Here is an 18,045-nt window from a genome sequence, read left to right as displayed (position 1 = left end):
AAGTTACAGCGTATGGAATGGGAAAGTGAGATGGCAGACAGGATTAAAGAAAGACAGGTGACATGAAGTCAAAAGAGTCAAGAGCGTCGAGAAACTAAACCTGACTGGGGGCCGCCGATCCGGGTCCCAAGGGTGCTGGGCAGACATCGCAGGGAATAGGGAATATATTTCGTTTTGGTTCGACTGCTCCAGTAGGTTAGGTGGTAGGTAGGTGCTAGGTACCTCCCAGTACTGTATGGGCCACGGACGGATGGGGTCGTTCGTTTCTCTTGTTCGCAGCAGCACGCAGCACGCCGCACTGCACAGAGCTGCCACTGCTACGCTGCGTTAAGCATTAGCATGGCGGGGCACACACCATTTCATTTCCTACTTTTGGTATTTGCTTGTTCCCGAGCCTTGCCCATGCAGGCAGAAAGGAGCTTCCCGTCCTTCCCCTGGACGAGAATTACAATACCGACATTTGATATGCCATGTTGGTTCTGCATATACAGTGGCTATCTGTTCATGATCGTCCATGGCGATTGGACTTGTCGACGTTGATCGACTCATATTGTTGACTGTACATAGAATATTAGCATCCATTGATTAGCCCGTATCCCACTGACCCAACCCCACCAGCAAAGCACATGCTTGGGACAACCACCACAAGCAAGTACAGATTAGATAAATTCGATGGATCTCGGGATGAGTTTTGATGCCTGTTGAACCGGAAGTTCCCAAATGGAGCCACCAATGACCACCATTCCACCAAAATACCCAAATTTCAACATATCATTTGTTATATCCAGAACCTACGGTGAGCAGACGCAGTTAGAAGACCAGACAGACCAGACCAGACCAGACCAGAGGGGTTGCCTGGGGTTGGACGGAGGGTGGGCAAAATGTTTCTGCAGGTAGGCAGAATGCAAAGTACTTGATCTATCGGGCCTAGTCCCGACGCCCTACCGCACTCAGAAGTGGAGGAACCGAGGGCACCGTTTCACGCCTGGGCATAGGTCGGCAGATGTCCCGTACACACATGCATAATGATGTTCCATCTTCCCTTTTTGCCAGCCCAAAAAAAGGTCTCGCTGCCAAAATTCCAAGCTTGGGTCTCAACCAAGACCTGACCCGTCGACGTCATCGCTGGGCCTAACTACGTAGTGCTCCTAGGAATGAAACCAAGCCGTCCCAAGGCATAGAGACTATTTACTCACTCGGGGAAAACACCAGAAAAACAAGAGAGAGAAGAAGCAATCAATGAATGGGTGATATGCGGTATTTTTAGATTTTCCGTCTGTCAGGCCTGTCTCCTCTTCGGAACCCTAACACTGGAAAAAAATGCAATGGAAATTCGGGAAATGAAAACTGGAACTACCAACGAATAGCAGTACTGCTATAATGAAATGCGAACCTAGGGCAAGGTGGTAGTGGCAGTGGGAGAAAACAAAACACGCGGGATGGTAATTGCAGAATTTCCCATTCAGAGCGACATGGGCATTTGCACACGCCGGCTATCGGCTTTCATTCCTCCCGAGCCAGGCTGTGAGCGTCAAGGTTTCCCAATGTCTCGCACCTCCCGCAAATCTGTCCGACCAGCCAACCAGCGAACTGCAAATGATGAGATGAGGGGAGGGGATTTCTTTCCTTGGGCTCGCTGGCTCGCTGGGCTACTGCTACCTACTAGGTACTGCCTGCCTGCTGGGTTTTGATAGCGAACTAGCAGAAAGAAAGACAAGCAGCAATCCCCGTCGGGGATCCACGCCAGGGAATAATAATATGTACAAGCAGTTAGTCAGTCATCCATTTTCTCGACCCGTGCCATTCGGCGCCAGTCCCCTGGATCGCAGAAATATTGAGCCATCGTTGATGGTGAGCTTGCACGTGGGGTTATTATAGTTGATACCTGCACCGCAGCACCGCAACCCAGTCGCAACCCCCAGCGCTTTTCCTTCCCCCAAGTCAATCTCCACTTGACAGTTGTCAGCTCTCGTCACATCGCCTGGATATTCCCCGACTAGTGCCCAACTCTCTTTGACCTCAATTTCAAGCAAACTATTGGATTGGCCTCCTGCTTCACAAACCGCATTCGAAGAAAATAGCCCCCCGACGACTATCTATATTTTGAGGGCCTGGAACGAAGCAGAGGAGCATCAACGCATGTGGGTTTCGCTTACTCGGCAAGGCAAGCCCTGCCTGCCCCTTTCCCTCCATTCAAGGCGTTCATTTCCCACTCTTTCGCACTCATCAGCATTGACACTGGCAAAATCACACATTGAAGCTTAAGGGTGAAACGACTTGACAAGTGACTAACAATGCATCGAGATAGCTAGCTACTTGGCTGCCGGGTTACTGTATGCATGCACCGGACCAGCAGCACGTCTGTCTGTCTCCCTGATATACGGCTTTTTGCGGAGCCAGGCACCATGGTCCTTCCTTTTGACAGCATGTCCCCTTCTACTTAGGAGTTAGGTCGCGTGCGCGTGGAGCGGGCGGAAAGGGGCCAGCTAGCTATATTTATGTTTAAGCTGCATCGGTCAGGGGTGTTCACGTTGTCGATCGTGATGGTAGGGGTTCACCCATTTGGTTGCCTGTCGGGTGTGGATACCACTGAGGCTTTCGAGAAGGAGACGACAGCAAACCACAAGCATCGCCGTCGACACCCACGCTATCTTGAGTGCCGATACCAGACATGGCCTACTACTTGACGGACCTCACATGAGCTAATAAACGGGACTGAGATGATATGACGTAGGCAGAACACTGCAAGGTAAAAGAAGGGCGATGGATGTTGACAGGGACTTGTTCTTCATTCAAGAAAGGATGGTTGGTATTTCAAATGGTAATATATCCCCCCAAGTGCCATGCCCGGCTCTTGATCCAGAAGGCAGCATCATGTCAAGACCAAGCGACAGTCGGGCGAGATGGACCACCGCAATTGCTATCGGGATAGTAACCACATCATCATTCGTTATGTCTGCGCAGCGCTGATAGGTCGAGATGGGTATCGGCTCGCCGGCCCATGTGTACTGTCTGTCCATCCATGTAGTGTGAAAGTCATCCGCTGGTATGTTTTGAAAGGAACCCCGGAACGCCATTCTCGCAATGCATGAGCGAGTACGCTGGTAAGACACAATGCCCAAGTCTCCGAGCCGCCAATGATGCGACACGCGGGTGCAAGTAAATGAGATTCGAATGAGAAGTCAAAGAAGAGCCAGTAGGGGCGAAGACGATGTAGAACGTGTACGGAGTTTCCAAATCAAAACAGAGCCTAGAGGCATGACAGGTTAGCTTGATGGGTACTTCATGATGAGCAGCGGGAGAATGCGGTTTGTTGTCCAAGCTTACCTGCTCCTTCTTTTCAAGTTTATTAAGAGCACCGAGGTGCGGTACACGCATATACACAACATCTTTCTATCGAAATCGTTCTCGTTCCACGAGGCTTGACGCTGGAGAATGAGGAGGATTGATCACAGACACTCTGAGTCTTCGGTCTGTGAGGCATGCGTGTATATATGTCCAACATCGCCGACCGGTGTGTGCCACGGACTGCCTCACTTCCTGTGTCTTCTTTCTTTCTTGTCTTCTTCTTCTGATCATAGGGACATGGCATCTAATGCGTGATCATGTAGTACATCCAGCCTCCAACACCACCGAAGGTTGTTAACACTGCGAACTGAAGTTAGTACTGACTCGGGCATGGGACGTCCTCTGGACGGAGAGACAGTTGCCGGTAGGAAGTAAGCCCAACTTACAGACTAGGAAGGCCTCTATCGCCCGGTGATCCACCTCTCTCTTCATAATGGTATGGCCCACCTCCAAGCCGCGCGCGACGAGTTCTGGGGTAATGACCGGCATGATGAATGATGTGTATGTTGTTGTGCCGGGAGACCGGAGTGCGGTTAAGCAGGTATATATACGAATGAAGCGAAGGCGAGAGAGCGAAAGAGAAGAATCACACGGCCCGGGCTTTTTTCGATTGCTATACACAGAAACGTTGGTGATTGTGTGTCTGCTTTCGGTATATAGTTCTTTTCCTGTTTAAATGAAGGGTATCAGAGCATCAAGCTCGTGTGGTCGTCGAAGTGAATAATGAAGTTCGCCGGCGAAAGAAATGATAAAGTATGTACAATTATTAGAGAATGGAAATGTTTGGCAAAACGCTGGGCATCTGATGCTGCTGAGAGGAATATAATCAGGAACAGGAGCAGGAACAGGAAGATAGAGCAGAGCCGCATCTATATTAGAATGGGTTACACTACCTACCTATCTCTCTCTCCCTCCCGCACACCCATCCCACCCTCTAACCTTTTTCTTATTTTCTTACAGTAGCATCTTGACTCACCTTACCCACACCTGGCGCCCGCCTAGAAATGCCCATTCTGAGGCACGCAGGTTACTGCTACAAGGGCGGCCCCCCATTTATTACCTTTCTTGGGCAAAGCCGGCAGGTTCATCGGCGGTTCAGGGCCAGGGGTTGTGCTGGTAAGGGGAAAGGCGCGGTGGTGCTTGGAAGGCTTGGAAGGCTTGGGATCTGGAGCATTCCAACTCTGCGCCGAGATGGCATGTGTCGCTTGGCCGCCGGTAAGGGTCTAGTTACCATTGGGTTTTCCTCAGGTCCGTGGGCTATCAGGCCATTATGCGCCGACTGCTGTTGCAAAAGTGGAACGCCGTTACCAATCAGAACCAGGGGGGGCCGGTGCGCCGACGAAAGCGATTGGCTCGTCCTGTTTCTGCTGGCAGAGAGAGCACCGGACTCCGTAGGGACTGGGCGAGTTGAGTTGCGCCGATGTTTCCCATCCACCACCCACCCCGCGTCACCGGCCGCCAACCGCCAATCACCCAGCACGGGCCAGTTGGATCTTGGCAGCGCCCCTGAGACCATGCTGAGACAGCAGCCCGGTGGGTCCCCAAGCGTTTCAGAATCTCTGAATGGCCTCATTCTCTCGTGGTGGCTTTTTCCTTCTTCACACCTGCGTTGATCGAGGGCAGCAGCGCTTGCGCCCCCTCGGTCCATCGTCGTGGGTTTATAGGTCATACCACAGTAGCAAGCCGCCCGTACGATAAAGACCCCCTTCTACCTCAGACTGATGGGGTTCTCACACTCGTCGCGAGTCGCGAGTCGTGAGCCTTGAGATTGAAATTGAAGCCCGGGGAATATAAACCCCCGGCGGCCCGGTCAAGGCATTGGCATTTGGTGATTGCGTGTCCCCTTTCCTTGGTCCTTGTCGTGTGGCGAAGAAGAAAGTCTCGTTTCGTGCCGGGCGTCTCCTCCCGGGTCTTCATGATGGGATGACACGCCGCCGAGCTTAATCTCAAGCCTAATCGGCCTTGGCTTTTCTGTCACCCAAGTCAGTCACAAGCCGCTATGTATGTACGAACCTCGACTGTTGCTGTTGGTGGAAAGAGGAGCGTGTTTCAATTACCGGGCCTACCAAGCCTTTTTTTAATACTCGACGCCCCCGTTCGGGCCCTTCCCGTCCAAACCGCAACGATTGATTGGTACCCGTCGTATGTAAAGATTGGAAATAGAGTAATTCCAGCAAATTGCAGAATCGCGAAAAAAGGTCTAGGCCCTGCGAGTCTAGAAGGATTGTATGCCTTGCCTGCTCCAGCAAAAAAGGAAGAGGAAGATTAATACCCTGTCAGGGCCGCATTGACGATTGACACGGCTTTGAGACTCCTCCCTCCTGCCTTATGTAATTCGACCCTATTTCAACGTACTTGGCAATTTTGATCCTCCCAGATCCCCAGATGATCTCCTTCCTTCCAAATTTCTTTGGTCATCTACCAACTACATAGGATTGAATTGTTGATTGGTTATATAGATGAACAAGGACCCACAATGCGATCCCCCAGCCCAGATCTTCAGCGCTGTGTATGTTTCTCTAACAAATCTGAGCCAATACCAAGTGGTTGATTAACCCTCGTGGGTTCTCTTTGCGCACCCGAAATTCATGCTTGGAACGGCACTTGGTCCTCTCGCCTTCTCGGAACGCCTTTCCAATCAACGACTGGAGGTTAACCTTGTTGGCAATGAGGTAATGTGGATCAAGAATGGACTGAATATAGTCTCAGCCAAGCACCTCGTCAAGGCGTGAATAAATTGCTGTACCCGATACCAAGAGTGACCCTAGTAAAGAGGCAAGGTGTGAAATGAACAAACCACTCCTGGAGAGATGACAGAACTCGGAACCAGATTCTATCCAATGCCCCTCAAGGTACGAGTGAGATATGACAACTGAGGCGGCAGTGGCGCCTGGAGCCGGCCTGGAATACGTCAACCTTAGGTCTGCGCTCCCGAAGAACGAACCCTTCTTTTTGGAATTCCAAGACAAGCTGAATGGCAGACTTCAAGTTTTCATTACGCAATGGTCTCGGCTCCGCTACCACTAACGAACAGTCAGTACACGACTGCGGTCGGTGCATGGCTTCTTAAGGGGCAAGCTTCGGGTTCAGCCGCACCTGTCTGACTTTCTCCGGGTAGCAAGCAGGCTAGAAGCTTATGCGGATGGATGTTCCTTCATCTTCTAGTCCGAGGACAGCAATTCGTCAGGCTCTCCATCCCCGAAAGGCCCTCCTCCCATTTCTGCCCGCCCCGTCGCCGTGCTACTGCACGATGCGGAACTATCGTAGGGAATAGGCCAGGGAGCTGGCCAGACAAATCCCACTTATCCTCACATGTAGTCATCAATAATTGCACTTTGGTTGTTATACCAGTCGGCCCCAAGAGGAAGGAAGAGGATCTGGCAGGATGTGAACCATGGCTCAGTCTAAACCTGTCAGCTTCCGGGCGTCATGTCTTGCTGCGCAGCCTCGCAAAGGGACCTGCCAGCGCACATGATGTACGCCTGATGCTCTTTTCGGTGACAAGCCGCGAGTTTCAAATGTGCACTTTTGGATCCAATCGAATCAGAGATCCTGGTGCAGCCGGCCCAATTCAATATATCCAGACAAATCTGCCTTGTCTGCTACCGAGAACAGTAAGCTTCCGGCCCCCATAGCACTGTTGCTTATTAAGGCAGTACGCTGGGCTCGCTCAGCTATAGGGTGGCATGCCGCGAACATCGCTGAGATGATGATCTAAAAGCAAATGTAGTGCTGGTGTAGAATTAGGAGGCATATGCCGTGATCAGTATCTTAATGAGAGACGGGCGAATAACGAGGCTCTTCAAGGTCTATAAAAGCATCAGAGTAGCCTTGTGACTCCAGGGGATATCTCCATCACACAATCCACCTTCCTTCCAAGACAGCAACAACAGCCGAAAGCACTCCGTCACCATGGTTCACTTTGCCCAACTTGCCGCCGCGGCCCTCCTCTGCGCCAGCTACGCCCGCGCCGCCCTGCTGGTGGACTACAACGCCGCGCGGGGCGACGAGGTCAGCAAGATGGGCCTGGCGAACCTCGAGGCCGCGCGGGGCGAGAAGCAGAGCGGCAACACGGCCGACCTGTACATCAAGAACGACAAGGACTGGAAGGGGGCCAAGAGCGCGCACTTCCACCGCAGGAAGGACGCCATCCGGTAAAGCAAACACGTCCCCCCGGCCCACCCCCTAAACCCCCTGGAAAACGAACCAAAATACTGACAAGAACAAAAACAAACAAGTGCCGAGTACCACGCCCTCAAAGAAAAGACCCAAGAGGGCAAGACCTACTTCATCGGCTACCAGTTCTCCCTGGGCGCCACCCCGGACGCCATGATGGTGATGCAATGGAAAGAGTACGTCGCCAACACCGGGTCCGACACCCACGGCGCCAACATCCCGCTCTTACTCCAAGTGCGCAACCAGCAGCTGCACCTGGAGTACACCGCGGACCGGACCAGCAAGCGCGCGGTGCTGTGGTCCGCAGCCGTCAAGCCCAAGACGGTCTACACCGTCGCGCTCGAGATCCTGGCGAAGGACGCCGGCAAAGGCCACGTGCGCATGTGGTGGGACGGCAAGCCCGTCACCTTCGACACGACCAAGGATACCCTGCTCAAGGGCAACCTCTTCCCCGGCCGCAGCGACCCCAAGTTCGGCATCTACGGCGGCCAGGCCGTCGTCACTGACAACTGGGTCTACCAGGTGCAGATTGGCGAGACCAAGGCGGATCTGGACTCCAAGTTCATCTCCTAAAGGAGAGGAGGAGAAAACTAGTTTATAAAACTCCTTCCATACACAGTCTTCGATTCTTGAGTCGCGGCGAAGACCCAATTTCTGGTACTGCTAGCCAGGGGTGTCGCGGCTTGCTGGGGTGGCCGTACCATTCACTCGCTGGTCATGGCAACTCATTATATGTGGTAATTTAGGCTATTATTAGATTTGCAAATAGGTATTATGATGGGAAAGAATTCGAAAGAATATTTTTAATTGAGATTAAGATCTAGAGTATCGTCCGGCCCCATCTCGCAAACGAAGCTCGAGAGTCCGTACTCATAGTCACATTGCCTAGGGCAAAAGGCAAGCAGCACGCATGGATAAACCAGAAAACTTGTTCAGCAAGACTTTGGTATGTATGTACATTAGGACAAAGTAAAAGCCATGCACGCTCGATCCTTCAAGTTAAGCGAATTCCAGAAGCGCATTGAAGCAAGAAATTGAAGCACCCTCTGATGTTGGGTACCCAGTATCCAGCCATTATGTCTCAACACGCGAAAACCCCCTTCTGCATGTCAGCAGGTATATGGCCTCAACGGACCTGTAATATACACAGAACATTGGTAAAAAACAACGCCGCCATCTTCCTTCAAGATGTAGTTTCCCTCTCTACTTGGTACTGTTGAACCTAGCACACGGGGAGTGTGTTCACCATCTCCCCCAATAACCCATACTCCATGCCACTCACCCTGGGTGTAAAAAAAAGGGTATTTCTGTGGCACCCTATATGGTCGACATGAATGGGTATATGCCAGCGGGTCTGTCATTCCCGGATTTCCCTGAAAACTCCCTTTCGATGCAAGTAAAATGCAAATGACAAAATAAAAATGGGCATGGTCAGCCCTCTGTAAACCCCAGACTCACCCTGGGTCCGCGCCCTCTAGTCGACCTCCCAGCCGCGGCTATCCTCCTCCGGCGATCCAGCCGGCTCAGCGTTTGTTCGAGGAGGCGACTGCTGCTGCTCCTCTCGCTCCCGATCCTTCCGCATAGACCCGAAGCGGCCCATGCAGTAGTGGTAATCGTCGTCGTCCTCCCAGCTGCTGATCTCGCCGTCCGAGTAATCCCACTGCACGGGGATCTTCTCGCCGCCCTCGTTGAACCCAAAGACCAAGCCGCGCCATTCGCCGGCCGCGATCTTAGCGGCGACCTGGAGCATCAAGTGGACGAGGTGGCCCGGGGGCGACATGAAGATCTCGACCGTCTTGTTGAGTATGGTGCTGGGCAGCTTCCGCACCGTCTCGAGGCGGCTGGCGGGGCGCGACTGCCGCGGTGGGGTGAACAGGTTGGCGGCGGGCGGGAGTGGGGACAGTCCGCGCCGTTGGCTGATGGACATGGTGTGCGAGGCGGACCTCGCCCGATGGCGCAGGGCGGGTCGGTCGGCTAGAGCCGACGTGCGTATCTCCTCTTTGACGGATTCGATGTAGGCGGGACTGGCCGGCTTCGAGTCCTCGCTAGGCGATCGGGGCATTGGCGTAATCGGCGAGTCAGTCTGGTTAGTGGCCGCAGCGGAGTCGGCCATCATCGTGACGTTGGTCCTCGGCGTGGTGACATGCTCGGTGTTTTCCTTGACGCGGACTTTCGGTGTCTTGACAATGATGTTTTCGTGCGGGTAAGGGAACCGATGCGGCGACGGAGAGGCTGCTCGCGACCTGGGAGGCGAAGACGCTGACGGAGTAATCGGGCTGTGCCATGACTGACTGCTTTGTAGGCTGTGGAACGAATCGCTGGAACCGACGGGAGAAGAAGTGTCGTCGGATGTCTGAGACGGAGCCGTAGCCTTGGGAGTTGGGATCTCGATGGCAGGTCGAGTCTGCACGGGCTGCCTCGGAGCAGGTCTGCCAGGTCGGCCAGGTCGAGTAGGTCGGGTAGGTCTCGCAGGTCTGGCAGGCGGCGAAGTCATGACCGTAAGTTGTGGTTGTAAGGCTGCCGACCGACCAGCCAAGATGCGACTCATCCGCTTCTTCTTGAGGTTAACGGCGCCAATCTTGCCGGAACCCTCCCACAGCGACGGCTCGTCGTCGTCGTCGCCGAACACTTCTTCGGCAACGACCGAGGCAGCCTTGAAACCATTCTTGCGCTCTTGGATTTCGGCAGGTTCCTTGAGCCGTTTTGGCAACAGGCTGTGTTCGAGAGGCTCTGTGGGAGATCGCTGGCTGTGTTCCATGGTGAGAGTTGGCTCCAAGACCTTACTTGCACTGACCAGACGAGGAGGCTTAGACTTCTGAGGGGGGACCCTTGTTTTTGGCTTCGAGTCTTGTCGTTTTAAAGGCGATGCAGGCGAGGCAGGCGAATCTGAGACCCAGGTGTCGCCCACGCACGGGTCAGGCGCGATCTGCACTTGTTCAGGGGCCTCCGCCTGACTGGGCCTCACTTCGCTTTGCGAAATAGCCATATCCACTTCCGTATCACGTTTAGTAGCCAGCGTAGTCAGCGCCAAATCTTGCGCATCCGTCTCTTTTCCCTGATCGCTGGAGCCGGAATCCACCTTCACTTCTATTATTTGCGGTTCTCCCGCTGTAAATGTCTTCTTGGCTTTGTCGTATGCAGACAGTGCAACGGGCGCATTTGTCTCAGTAACAACTTCCTCTTTCTCAGACGGTCTGTCTGCGTCATGGTCTTCTGGTTCGCTGGGTCTCGCTACTTCCGTGATTTCTTCTTTTTCTTCTACTGGTGAACTCGAAGTTTCCCTCTCGCCAGGATGGCTATCGTCTTCACTCGAAAACTCGTTTTTCCTGGAAACAGGCTTGAGCCGCATCCTGCCGCTGACAACTCTCGGAGATGGTGCGGGTGGGGATAGATCAGATGTGAACACGGTCGGTATCAGATTCTTGCCAACTGATGTCCAAGGTTTCTTGATGACTGGTGTTTCGGGTCTCGGCGGCAATTCGACGGTAAAGCTTCTTTGGAACGGGCATTCAGTCTTTTCGAAAAGGAGAATGTTGTCGAAAACATCGCGCAGAAGCAGCGCCTGCTGGACCTCCTCGGCATCCGCCACCGGAACTTCTATCCTCCAATATTGGGGGCGCCGAATCTGCAGGACGAACTGGCTATTATCCTCGGCGATGCACCAGCACTGGCTTTTGGGCAGTATCGGTTGGAGCGCGGCGCCGCAAGACAGGAAAGCGACAGATCCAGTCGCGCGGTATATACGAAAGGGGCCTACAGAGACAGGACAAAATCAGGTTAGTCATCGTCATTGACATGCATTGCAAGAGGCCGATTACGCACCAATCGCTATGGTTCGTTCCAGCCGGGAGGATGGCGGCAGAGACCCCGGCTCTGGCTCGTCAAGTATATTCGATGAGCCGTAGGACACGCGCTGACCGGAGGTGAAGGATGTTATCTTGGCATATGGGTGATTGTAGAGTGTTTCGACCAATTCATCGGCCCCTCGAGATGCACTTGACAACGCCGAAGTGCGTGACGATACTGACGAAACCGAGGGAGATCTTCGAGGGACTTGGAGGACTGTCGGTAAAGTGGCCACACGCCGAGGCGCGGGCATTCGCGGGTCTGCGTGGGATTGCGAATCCATGACGAGGGATCGCTAGGAGATGGGATGCGATGTGATGCGATGCGATGCGTGGCAAGCGTTAAATCGTGTCGACCAAGGCCCGGATCAAGTCTCTCCTAGGGCATGACGGAGGGACTGCCAAACTAATATATTGACAAAGATGCCTTACACTAGAAGCTGCGAGATGAGTTGGTGCAGAAGACAAATGTCTCAAACTTCAGATGCAATGGGAAACTAAGGTAGGTGTCAGCCTCCAGGCGAGCCCCGGGCAGAGAGGCCTGTACGCTGCGGTAGAACCTAAGGGAATCCCCAGGTGCCCCCGAGCCTAATAAGATGCTTGGCTGTGTAAGTAGGGACGGACAGAGACAACGAAGCTGCGCTTTCGCTGTTGGCACGTAGGAACAGTTGGATACAAAAAATGCAAGTGCGCAATTCTCTTGGGCATGCGCCGGTGCATCAATTGGGAGAAGAAAAACGGTTGAGGGGCCAAGATTGAGGGTTCTCGTTCTCAGGTCTCGGTCTCGTCGCAGTGCAATTGGAGGCTGGTGCTAAAAAGCAATGAACTGCCAGCCTAAGCTGCCATCTACGCGCCTGGGGAGGCTATCCTGGTCCAACTACTTAAATTACGACAGTAGATCACTGGCAGGTTGGCTCGATTGAGCGTAGCAGTCGTTGGTTGGCTACAAGCTTTCCGTCGACCGAGGCGCCGCCCGCTGGGCCAAAATAGAACACCTCCCAATGAATTCGCTATTTGAACCTGTTCGATCATTCGAGTATGCGGGCAACATGCACTATTCTCGTTCGATGTCTCGATATCTTATGTTGCGACCGTTTCACATCTTCGCACTCGACCCTTCCAAGCGTTTCCGACCAGCCGGGAAGAGCCCCTCGTCGGGGTCCGCAAAATGGACGATTACAGGCGGCTAGCACTAGGTTCCTTAAGCTGCATGGATGGATCGCGGACCTGGCATTAGGGTGCACTAACGTTTGCGCACCTGCACTTGCATGTCCACTAGACTACATGCTCGACGCTGACTGGAGGCGCAAAGTAAATCGATGTGATGCTCAGGGCGCCAACAAGAGGCTGGGGAACAGAGTTGCAAGAATTGTGTGATTGGGCAGTCTTCGACGCAGATGTCCGGCGGAGATGAGCAACATGTACATATGCCCGTACTGTAATCCGTACACCGAGGCGGGTATGGAGGGGCATCGCGGGGGAGACGACATTCCTGGTAGTTGACGGCATACTATCCCTGATGCCTGACTTAAGACCTCCCAGGTCTGGCTGAAGGGAAGAGGGCTTTCTCTCATCCTCGTGACCGAATGGCTTCTTATTTCCACTCGTTCGATGGACTGCGAGGCTTAAGCACTATTGCATCTACACAGAATGCCCCTAGCCCCTGCATGCAGTGATTCAGAACACTACATACAATGGTGACTGAGAACTTCCTCAGGACTTTACAACATAGAATACAGCTGGATCCGAGACCCGGGATCAGACACAAGTCTGTATGTGATTAACCAATTTGCTGTGCAGTGCAGGCTAATTTTCATTGAGGGACACAGTTGACAGATGGATACATAGAGAAGAAGCCCTTGAATGCTGGAGAAAGGAAATGGCAATTTCTATCTGGAGCTTCGAGTAAAATAACCAACGGGCTAATTGCCTATAGTAGCTGCGGGCCATGATCACCATTAGCGCATGTAGGCGCTGCATAATCGATAAGCCATGCACCAGTGCCAACCTTGTGCTTCCCTTCATAAAGGTCCGTGCCTGGATGACATCCATCTTGGCAGTGGGCAGTGGAGGTGTCGTCATCAGTTTTGCCAGCCCGCAGTAGCTGGCATTTTGTCGAGAACCTGGACGTCCAAGGGCTGGCAGATTTGTTGCTACCTACCATACAACATACCTACCGCTTTCGGCTGGGCATATTACCTCAACTATCTAGGTTCTACAAGTCCACAATGGCGGACCGGGTCGCCCATAAGCTCGAGAAGCTTGAAGAGAAGATCAAGGACAAGGATGAGCTCAAGAAGGCTTTCGACACTTCGCATTTCGACCTCAATGCCATAGTGCGGGGCATCCAGCTCACCCTGGTGGGAGGTGCGAGAACTTCCAGCGAAGCACGCGACAAGCGGCATTGAGAGTTGCTAACCCGGATTACAGCCAACAGAGCCTTGCAAAACCCAGAGATATTCACCAATCAACACTACCGACAGGCTGCTATCGCCGTCGTCGCGGGTATTGCCATTCGTCTGATTGTCCAGATCCCGGTAAGTTGACACCTGAGCCCGTCAATCGCGGCTGACATAGTCAGCCGCACACTCAATGTCTTTCATGTCTAACTTTCCGCTCTTCACCAGATAATCGCACTCAAGCTGCTGATCCGCGGCAGCTCCTTGATCTGGGACCTCGACCAGACATCATGGGACGACACGATAGTCAACGCACTCGACCTGCTCGCCAACCATGTCCTTCAGATCCCTCTGTTCCTGATGACGCTGATGCGCTACATGACCCCGACCCTTGACAACATGTTCATGGACTCGCTGAAGTGGGTGGACATGACGTACGTCCAGAAGCACAAGCACGACAACCCGAACGAGATCCGAGATATGTACTATCCCAACCTGTCCAAGTACAAGGTGAAGGATGGAAGCACTCACACCACAAGCACTGCCGAGGCCGTCAGCATGTTCCTGTACAGGTTCGGCCGCAAAGCCGTCATCTCCCTGGCCATCTTCGGCCTGTCCTACATCCCGTACGTGGGTCGGTTCGTGCTGCCGGCAGCCAGTTTCTACACATTCAACAAGGCCGTCGGCCTCGGGCCTGCTGCTATCATTTTCGGCACGGGCGTGGTCTTGCCCAAGAAGTACTTGATCATCTTCCTGCAGACCTATTTCGCTTCCCGCAGTCTGATGCGTGAACTTCTTGAGCCGTACTTTTCACGAGTTCATATGAACAAGGCGCAGAAGAAGAACTGGTTCCACAGCCGGGAGGGTCTCCTGTTTGGCTTCGGAATTGGGTTCTACGCACTATTGCGCGTGCCCTTGCTCGGGGTTCTGATATATGGAATTGCCGAAGCCTCGACGGCCTATCTGATCACTAAGATCACAGACCCGCCGCCAGCTCCAGCGCAAGCCCACGAGTATGCCGTCTCCCAGCAAGAGTGGACGAACAAGCACGAATTCTTGAGCCTATCCCTTTTCGATTTGGATAAGTTGCATTCGAGCAGCCAAGGTTCCAAGTCGACGTCGACTCCGGGATCCGCGACGAGCATACCAGCAGACCCGCCTTCCTATGACGAAGCGACGACGTCCAGAGGCCGAAAGGAGCTCTAGATGGCCATTGCTTGGTTTCGACGCAGTAAGAAGCCGGAAATATAGATGCAGCCTCACTATCGACACGTACATTCATACCATAATATAGTGATGATCCCAAAATCAAGCTGTATGGGGCGCGTTGGGGAAAGTGCGGTTTTATTTCCGTACCCCGCAGATCTCAATCTCATGACAAGAATATTTCCACGGTATCTACAGTATCTGGTTTACGATTACGTACGTGCCTTTGGGGGAGGAAGCTCGGAGCTCTTATCAGTTGATGCTCGCAAGGACTCCATTCCAGCATGGAGAGTCCCGGTTGTGCCCCGCTTTCCGCCGACCCGGAGTTAGGAGAGATAAGCCAGCGTGCATAAACTGCAACGTACTGGACGGGCATGAACATGGTTCTATATGTATAGAAATCGGATTCCCTTTCTAATCGTTCATGACGTCTCCTTATTACTTCAACACGCCGTAGCGTATCTGCGTGGGGGAGGGAGAATGCGGGGTAACTCTCAAGGTATCTGCCACTTTATATAGACGTCAACCAGCCCATGGTGAAGGCTTTAATAGGATGAACAGTGCTTACCATTCAATATTCGTTTTCGTGCACGAGGTGACTTTAGCTGCCACTGCAACTTGCATGAAAAGGGAAAACCTCACGAGAACCACATACGAAGCAGACGTCATCCTCGGATTCGAGATACCGCGAACATGGGCAAGACGGGCATTCGCACGGCCGCCAAAGTCAGCTTTGATGTCCCCGCATCCGAGCAGAAGGTCCTGCATGTAAGTCGTTGCTGGTTGCTATTGCCCAATCGTAATGTTCAGTCGACTGATATCATGTTATAGAACAGATGGCACCCCGACAGTGAGTTTTGAAATTGGGAAAAGGGGAAAACCCCGATACCAAAGAGAGATTCGGTACAACGTTCGCGGAAGCTGATGCGATGCGTCTTCTGACAGTTCCATCCGTTGAAACCATCAAGGATGGCGAGACTGTCAAGATTGAATGTGTGGATTGGTCAGTATTTACCGACTCCCCTTGTTCTTACTTCTTGTCATGGTGCCATTTCTCCAGCCTATTCAAATTAAAACTACAAATATAACTATTTCATATCACGAGAACGATGGGTTACAAGGTTACAGCAAGGGATATGCTGTTATTCCCATCATCTTGAACCATGTCCTAACTACCACCTGCCATTGGAACCTGGCCACCTGCTTACTCATATGCGCCCCCTGTCACAGGACCGGAGGGCAGATTGGCAACAACGACAGTGCGGATGATGTACGCGACGTCGACCTTACCAAGATCCACTACCTGACCGGCCCCTTCGATGTCGAGGGTGCCGCGCCGGGCGATCTACTCTTGGTCGAGATCATGGATGTTCAGCCCTTTGAGGACCAGCCGGTAAGTATTTACTCTTCTAGCTACTCCCTACATGGCCACGGCAACCTAGTTTCCTAGCACAACTGACCTGGGATCATGACATAGTGGGGATTCACAGGCGTGTTCGCCAAGAACAACGGAGGCGGTTTCCTCGACGAGATCTATCCCTCACCGTAAGTCCCCCCCCCCCCCTTCTCCCTATATGATTCTCCGTTTCCCCTTTCCCACTGTCCCTAACATCCCATAAACAGCGCCAAAGCCATCTGGGACTTCGAAGGCATCTACGCCACCTCCCGGCACATCCCGCGCGTCAAGTTCGCAGGCCTGATCCACCCGGGCATCCTGGGCTGCGCGCCCTCGGCCGAGGTGCTTGACAACTGGAACACGCGCGAGGGCGAGCTCATCGCCGCCAACAAGCTCGAGCGCGACGTGGCCAAGCCGCCCGAGCCCCTCCACGCGCACGCTGGCGCCGCGTCGGCCGAGATCCAGGAGAAGGTCGGCAAGGAGGGAGCGCGGACTATTCCGGGTCGGCCGGAGCACGGGGGCAACTGCGAGTAAGTTTGGCGTTGTGGGTTGGACAGTATACTGCTTACTGGCTTCATGACAGTATCAAGAACCTCAGCCGCGGCAGCAAAGTCTACCTCCCCGTCCACGTGGCAGGAGCTAAATTCAGCGTGGGCGATCTGCATTTCTCTCGTAAGAAGGCCCTCTTACCGCTTCCACTCACCCTTAAACCAGACCCAAACTAACTAGCTGTCTTCATCCTCAAGAGGGCGATGGCGAAATCTCCTTCTGCGGCGCCATCGAAATGGCCGGCATCATCACCATCAACTTCAAAGTGATCAAGAACGGCGTCGCCAACCTGGGCCTCAAGTCGCCCATCTACATCCCGGGCCCCGTGGAGCCGCAGTTCTCGCCGGGCCGGACCCTCTACTTCGAGGGCTTCTCCGTCGACCAGCACGGCAAGCAGCACTACATGGACGTCACCGTCGCGTACCGCCAGACCACTTTACGTAAGTTCCGACTTCTTCCCCTTCCCTTCCCTCTATAGTATCATACATGCATGATTACGCACTAACAGCACCAAAGGCTGCATCGAATACCTCCGCCGCTTCGGCTACAGCGACTACCAGATCTACCTCCTCCTGTCCTGCGCCCCGATTCAGGGCCACGTGGCGGGCATCGTCGACATCCCCAACGCGTGCACGACGCTGGGCCTGCCGATGGACATCTTCGACTTCGACATCAGCCCCGCCGCCGTCGCGGCGTCGGGCAGCGCCCCGGCCAAGCTCGACATGGGCACCTGCGCCTTCGAGACGGGCGTCACCGAGGGCCAGGTCACGGCGGGCGGCCAGAACAGCGAGCACAGCTTCGGCGGCGGGATGACGTACAAGGCGAGCGTGGTGGACCGCGTCAAGGACGCGGTGGCGACGTCGTGAAACCAGCTAGCATGGTCCCTTGCACAGCATCATGTTGTGTTGCTAAACTTGTGGAAGGGTTCCAGTCACAGAGCTAGCAATTACTATGTACCAGCGGGAATCAAATTGATTGGTGGTTTCTCTATATCAATGTATTGGGAAATGCACGTCTCTCTAATTAGGTGACTATGAGTGAAAAGGGTATCTCAAACGACGCGTAAATGCACCAAACCATTCGAAGCCACCGTGCGCTGATCAACTCTCCCAAATGTCCTTAGATA

The 18,045-nt window shown here is 53.5% G+C and overlaps 4 protein-coding genes across 4 annotated transcripts; 3 read left to right on the top strand and 1 right to left on the bottom strand.

The window, feature by feature from the left end:
- Window positions 1–7,260: 7,260 nt before the first annotated feature.
- Window positions 7,261–8,097, top strand: PG985_010365 (uncharacterized protein; the record flags this gene model as incomplete). The annotated part of the gene is made up of 2 exons (XM_066830133.1): window positions 7,261–7,502; window positions 7,587–8,097. The coding sequence occupies 2 exons, from the start codon at window positions 7,261–7,263 to the stop codon at window positions 8,095–8,097; spliced, it is 753 nt and encodes a 250-aa protein (XP_066682523.1).
- Window positions 8,098–8,998: 901 nt separating this feature from the next.
- Window positions 8,999–11,653, bottom strand: PG985_010364 (uncharacterized protein; the record flags this gene model as incomplete). The annotated part of the gene is made up of 2 exons (XM_066830132.1): window positions 8,999–11,277; window positions 11,347–11,653. The coding sequence occupies 2 exons, from the start codon at window positions 11,651–11,653 to the stop codon at window positions 8,999–9,001; spliced, it is 2,586 nt and encodes an 861-aa protein (XP_066682522.1).
- Window positions 11,654–13,597: 1,944 nt separating this feature from the next.
- PG985_010363 (uncharacterized protein) lies at window positions 13,598–14,974 on the top strand (the record flags this gene model as incomplete). The annotated part of the gene is made up of 3 exons (XM_066830131.1): window positions 13,598–13,736; window positions 13,800–13,906; window positions 13,997–14,974. The coding sequence occupies 3 exons, from the start codon at window positions 13,598–13,600 to the stop codon at window positions 14,972–14,974; spliced, it is 1,224 nt and encodes a 407-aa protein (XP_066682521.1).
- Window positions 14,975–15,667: 693 nt separating this feature from the next.
- Window positions 15,668–17,785, top strand: PG985_010362 (formamidase; the record flags this gene model as incomplete). Its single annotated transcript, XM_066830130.1, has 9 exons — window positions 15,668–15,742; window positions 15,806–15,824; window positions 15,920–15,977; window positions 16,205–16,367; window positions 16,452–16,519; window positions 16,598–16,900; window positions 16,954–17,042; window positions 17,117–17,359; window positions 17,436–17,785. The coding sequence occupies 9 exons, from the start codon at window positions 15,668–15,670 to the stop codon at window positions 17,783–17,785; spliced, it is 1,368 nt and encodes a 455-aa protein (XP_066682520.1).
- Between the last annotated feature and the right edge of the window lie 260 nt (window positions 17,786–18,045).

This window comes from Apiospora marii, assembly GCF_038362585.1.
Source record: "Apiospora marii strain CBS 49790 chromosome Unknown utg000006l_segment0_segment0, whole genome shotgun sequence".
NCBI classification, from domain to species: domain Eukaryota; kingdom Fungi; phylum Ascomycota; class Sordariomycetes; order Amphisphaeriales; family Apiosporaceae; genus Apiospora; species Apiospora marii.
The sequence above is the reverse complement of the archived record's forward strand: the minus strand, read 5'-3'. Positions and strand labels throughout refer to the sequence as shown.